The sequence below is a fragment of the Ursus maritimus genome, unplaced genomic scaffold (assembly GCF_017311325.1).
Source record: "Ursus maritimus isolate PB19 unplaced genomic scaffold, ASM1731132v1 scaffold_32, whole genome shotgun sequence".
In the NCBI taxonomy this organism is placed as follows: domain Eukaryota; kingdom Metazoa; phylum Chordata; class Mammalia; order Carnivora; family Ursidae; genus Ursus; species Ursus maritimus.
The window spans coordinates 28568088-28573771 of record NW_024425786.1 but is presented as its reverse complement, the minus strand read 5'-3'; the positions used below and the strand labels follow the sequence as shown (position 1 = coordinate 28573771).

The 5684-nt window shown below is 51.5% G+C and overlaps 1 protein-coding gene across 1 annotated transcript in view; it reads left to right on the top strand.

The window, feature by feature from the left end:
• The window catches only part of RSPO1 (R-spondin 1), a 5614-nt gene extending 3782 nt beyond the window's left edge, over positions 1–1832 (top strand). Inside the window, exon 5 of the mRNA XM_040619344.1 lies at positions 142–1832. Coding sequence (XP_040475278.1) covers positions 142–308 — 167 coding nt within the window. The 3' untranslated portion in view covers positions 309–1832. The remainder of the gene's footprint in view (positions 1–141) is intronic.
• The last annotated feature ends 3852 nt before the right edge of the window (positions 1833–5684 follow it).

Here is a 5684-nt window from a genome sequence, read left to right as displayed (position 1 = left end):
CCCCCCCCCCCCCCCCGCCACACCCTCCACCCAGCTTCCTCCCCACTCCCCTCCTAGAGCCCTGGGTCATGCCCGGGGTCTCCTCGCTGGCGCTGGCCGCAGGACATTCTTTGTTGACTCTTCCTGCCGTTGGGCTTGCAGGGCAGAAGAGGAGGAAAGGGGGCCAGGGCCGGCGGGAGAACGCCAACAGGAACCCGAGCAGGAAGGAGAGCAAGGAGGCGGGCGCCGGCTCTCGGAGACGCAAGGGCCAGCAGCAGCCGCAGCACCAAGGGACTGTGGGGCCGGTCACATCTGCGGGGCCCACCTAGGGACATTCGTCACCTCCAGGCCCGCATGGGAAGAGTCCAGCGCTGCTCTGTGTGATGAAAGCTTTACCGAACTGGAGCGCTGGGGGCAAAGCGTGCACTCACTGTCCATACATATACGGACACACAGACACACACATGAAGGGCCTGTGTCCAAACATGCAACCAACAACATGTGCGCGCATGTGCGTGCACACACACACACACACACACACACAATCAAGGCTACTGGAAGACACCTCTATCTCTCGGACATCACCGCATGAACAGGGTGGGGAGGTGGAGGGGTCACCTTTGCCTAGCAGAGGGCCCAGTGGCACAGACTCGGTTTGCAATGCTCCCAAGGGACATGTCAGAGGGAACATTTCCCAGCGTCCAAGCCCAAACAGAGTGGAGCCTTCTGGAGGAGCTGATAGGATCGGCCCGCGTGGCAGACAGGAACCAAAGCTTGAGGACTGTTCAGCATTTCCAGCTGTGTGACTTTATCATTGGAGAGTATTGTTACACACCCATGATCCGTATCAGGGCTGCCCCGACTCTGAGAACTGCTTACAGGTTTATTTCAAATTAAAAACAAAACCAAATGACAACAGTAGCCAAAGGCACCACATTCCTTCACGGGGTACAGCGATTGGTGGGGTACATGGGAGCAGGACAGGACAGGGCTGAATGTCGAGAGACCCTCCCCCCACATGGCCTCCTGGACAGAGAGTGTCCAGAGCAGGAAGAAAACTTCGGGGATACTCTGAGGGTGATAACCGGCTTCTAATTACAGCCTTGCTGCTCAGAGTGTGGTCTGTGGACAGGCATCCACATTATCACCGGGCAGCTTGTTAGAAGGGAGAGTCTCAGGTCCCATCCCAGACCCGATGAACCAGAGTCTGCATTCTAACAAGGTCCCGGGGGACGGGCACGCACATTCGAGCTTCAGAAGCTCTGCTCTGACCACCTCTACGGATGGCACAAAGGTCCTGGCCAGCCTGCCGCAGGAGTGATTCTGGTCCGCTATAAAGGAAGACTTCCCATCTGGGCGACATAGAATCTGAGTCCTAGAGCACATAGGGGCACCCGGGGGGAGGGGGTGCTCAGGCTCTCCGGGACAGTCAGGGACCTTCAGATCCAAAGGCAGGACAGCAGACAGCATGACCTCCTGTGGCATTCTGAGGTGTCTACTGGCAGCCACATATGCGCCAGGCCCTGGACTAAGTGGTTTCTAGGGGGAGCCAGGCATGGGCCTTGCTCTCCTGGAATTAGAAATCGGTAGGGGTGACAGGCATGAACCAAGGGATCATTCCAAAAAGTGTGTAATTACAAATGGGTGGGATTGAGGCCAGGCAACCGCTGGCACACACACAGGGATATGAAGGTGAATAACAGTGAATACAAATGAGACTTTATCTCAGGGAAGCTTTTCAGAGGAGTGGTATTTGAGCCAAGCTCTGAAGGATGAGTAGGAATAAAGACGACGAGAAGGAATGGCATTCTAGACCAGTGCTGTCTGATACGAATACCAGATGAGCCACTTACGTAATTTAAAATTTTTCTAGTAGCCACATTTAATGAGTAAAAAGCAACCGGTGAAGTTAACTTTAATTATAGCTTTTATTACACCAAATATATGCTAAAATGTTATCTTTTTAACATGTAATCAATGTAAAAATTATTAACATCTTTTACATTCTTTTTTTTTTTTCCAAACTAAGTCTTCAACGTTCTGTGTGTTTTTACACTTCACAGCATATCTTAATTTGGACACTAAATTTTCACCAGAAATACTTGACTTATATTTGGAGTTCATAAAAATTGAAAAGTAGACTCACGTACTGAATTCCTGCTTCAGGAATAGTTAACAGTTTTCCAACGATTGAATGGACTATGCTTTGAATTTTAAGTTGAATAATTAAAATTAGGTAACATTCACGATTCAGTTCTTCAGTTGTACCAGCCGTGTTTCAAGTGCTCACTAGCTACTCGTGGCTGGTGGCTACTGTGCTGGACAGCAGAGTTCTGCATAGACGGCACTGCATATGCAAATGTCCTGTGGCAGAAAGGAGCATGGTGTTCAAGGAACTGAAAGAAGGCCAATCTAGCTGGAAGGCCTGGAGGGCGAGTGAGGTGAGATGATTCTAGAAAGGTCTCCTGGACTTGGGTCTTTATTCTCAGAGCCAGAGGAAGCTGCTAAAGGGTTTTAAGCAGCAGGCCAAGATGACCAGATTTGTATTTTGCAAAGATCCTGGTGGCTGTGGTGTACAAGACAGATTGGAGGCAAGCTGCATTGGGGGCTATTGCTGTCATCCACGTAAGACGTGTTGGAGACACGGACTAGGGTGGAAATGGAGAGAAGCTGATAAAGTCAAAGGCATTTGGAGAATAAAATTGGCAGAGTTTGGTGATAAACTGGATGTGGAAGACGGAAGACAGGGAGAAGAGGTGTCAAGGACAAAGTCCCCGTTTCTGGCTTGAACACCCCCAGAGTGATGGTGCAGTGTTCTGAGATGGGGGACTGATCAGGAAGACCAGTTTGGGAGGACAAGATTTTGATCATGTTGAGTGCGAGGTGCCTTTGAAACATCCTGGTGACCATGGTGAGTAGATGGTGTGTAGACGTAAGTGGTCTAGCGTGCACAGGGCAAGTCGGAGCCGGAGCATGAACTGGTGTAGAGAAGGTAATTGAGGGTTTGGAAGAAGTTGCGTAAAAAGAGAGCTGGGGGAAGAGAGGGCAGGGGACTCAGCTGTGTGGCCCTCCAGGTACAAGGATCACATAATGGGGATCAACCGTCAGAGAAGGCAGAGCAGGAGCGGAGGAGAGGGAACGAGGGAGTCCGCAAGCAGGAGAGAGATCACGAGGAGCCAAGGTGCTCAGGGACCAAGTAAATGAGGACTGGAAATTGACCGTCGGACTAAAAACACGTGTGCCGATGCTAACTTCAGCAGGTGCCTTTCGGAGCAGGCATGGGGGCAGAACTCAGTACACACGATTCCTTCAGGAAGTTTAGCTGAATAAAGGGCGAAGTCAAACAGGAGCTGGAAAGAGAGATGGGGTGGAGAGAGTCCTTTTTTTTTTCTTTTCTTTTCTTTTTTTCTTTTTTCTTTACTTTTCTTTCTTCTTCTTCTTTTTTTTATTTTAAGGTGGGAGAGCCTTGCAAAAGTTTAAAACCCCCTGGGAAGTGTCCAGTTTAGAGAAAGAGGTTGAATGCACAGGAGAGCAAAGGAGAAATCAGAAGTGGACGGCTCCCAGCGGAGGGATGGCTAGAAGGGAGCCAGGAGAGGCTGGTGCAGGTGAGGGAAGGCTGGAGGTTTAGAAGGTGGGGGATCTCAGGTGTGTGTACCTGATGCTCTGGGGGGCTCTTCCCACCCATACCACTGGCCAGGATTCGGAGCCTGAGCTGCAGCCTGGGGGTCTGGCTGCCCACGGCCTCCTCTCCCTGACCCTGGTGCTATCTTTGCCATCTCACTACTCACTGCCATCTCACTGCTCATCTCATTGTCTTCCCTCTCTGGGTTTGGTCTCTGCCTCTGCCCCCTCCCTGTTTCTCTGACTCTGTCCTCCTCTGTCCCTCCTTTTGTCACCGCATCTTTCTCTTTTCCCACCTCAGCCTCTGAATCTAGTCTCTCTGCTCTTCTGCCTCTCTTCTGGGCACCAACCCTCAGCCCCTCCATGTCTTGGCTGCCTCTGACTCTGATGTGTCCTAATCTCCCAGATCCCTGAGGTCCTCGATTCTCAAAAGCACGGGGACCTCAGAGCCTAAAAGTGCAAAATCTCACTCCCCTGGACGACCTAAGCGCTCTAAACCTGCCTTAGACCCCCAAGTCATTCACATGCATGTGAAACATTTGAGAAGCATTGCCTTAAGCTCTCCTCTGAAACAACATCAAAGCAAAACGCAGAATCTTAGAGCTTGGCATGATCCGAATCCTCCTCTGTCTCCTGCTCTTACTCTAAGGCATTCAGCTGCTCTGCGTCACCTCCTCAAGCCTCCTAAAGCTGCTCCAGAAGCTCTAGCCCTACTAAGGAAGGGAACATAACGTGGGCTTCCGTGGGCCCTGAGCTACCCCGCCTGCAGAATTACTGGTGGGAGGGAAGTCTCCTGACACCAATACGCCGGGTGCTTCCTGATGGAACCCTAGTCCCTCCCGGAAAAGTTAGCCCACCTGGACCTGTCTCACCCCTGTCTGTCTCACTCTTATCCCTTCAAGACATTAGAATGTTCTTTGAGCCGGTGGTGGGGTGTGGGTTTCACGATGGCATTCGGTTACCTGCGCGTAGCCCCAGAAGGAATGCACGGTAAGGACTGAAGTGGTGAGTTTCAGCAGGTGCTGGAGAGAGGGAGTCCGTCGAGATTCCTAACCCTACTCCCAGGTTTAGGCAAACACAGCCCATGATTCATATGTGGCTGTTATGTGCCCGCGTTGTCATTTGGGAAGTGTTAGCTTTTCCCTCGATGGGTCGCGGATCTGCCCAGACTAAGGCAATTCTGGCCCCCTCACCCACTGCCAGCTCTGGCGTGTTTCAGACCAAGTCTCTAGAGAATGGATTTGTTTTCCACTTCAGCATTTTGGTGATGGAGTTATTTTCTGAATTTTTTTTAAGTGGATTTTCCCCTCTCCGGTATGTTTGGTTTGGTTTGCTTTGGTTTAGAAGGACTGAGAGAGAATTTAGGAAAAGGGTCAGCTTCCTGGGCCCCGATTCAAGCCTTTGACCCAGGGCCAGTCGCTGAAGTGCTGGCCTTGTGCCCCGACTCCTCCAGCTGTGGTCCAGCCCAGACTTCAGCGGACAACAGGTGAAAAGCCCGGGGAAGGTGGTAAGGAAGGGGAGAAGCAACCAGAGAGCACAAGTTCCATTTCGGAGGATTAAAGAGATTCCCTGCAAAGGGGTTGGGGTACTGTCTGGCTAGTAAAAGTGAGCGGGAACAAAAGCCTTGTTCTAGGGGAATAGAGGAGATCTAAAGATTAGATGGCCAAGCATACCAGAGCTGGGTGCACCTGCTTTGGTGTGGTATATCTCCTGGCTCTCCCGAGGGAAAGAACCGACGCGGGGTGAAGAATAAACAGGTTTTGGCTGGAGGCTGGGCTGAGGCTCCTTCAACATCAGAGAGACCGTGGATGAGCAGCCATGGGTGGAGATAGTGGGAGAGCAACAAAACTGGGACCCCCTTTCTCTGGCGTCTCCAGCCTGCCAGGTCAGTGGTGAGGACAAGAGACCCAGGCCAGTGGCTAGAGAAGGTGGCTTGGGTCCTACCCTAGAGCCTTCCAGAACTTAAGTAGGAAATTGCGAAACAGAGCTACATTTTGAAAGAGAAAGTATGTGAAATATGGCTCCTCCCTCGCCTGTTCGCTCTCCCGGAGCTTGGTGTAGGGAGGTGGGTGAGATGGATTCCT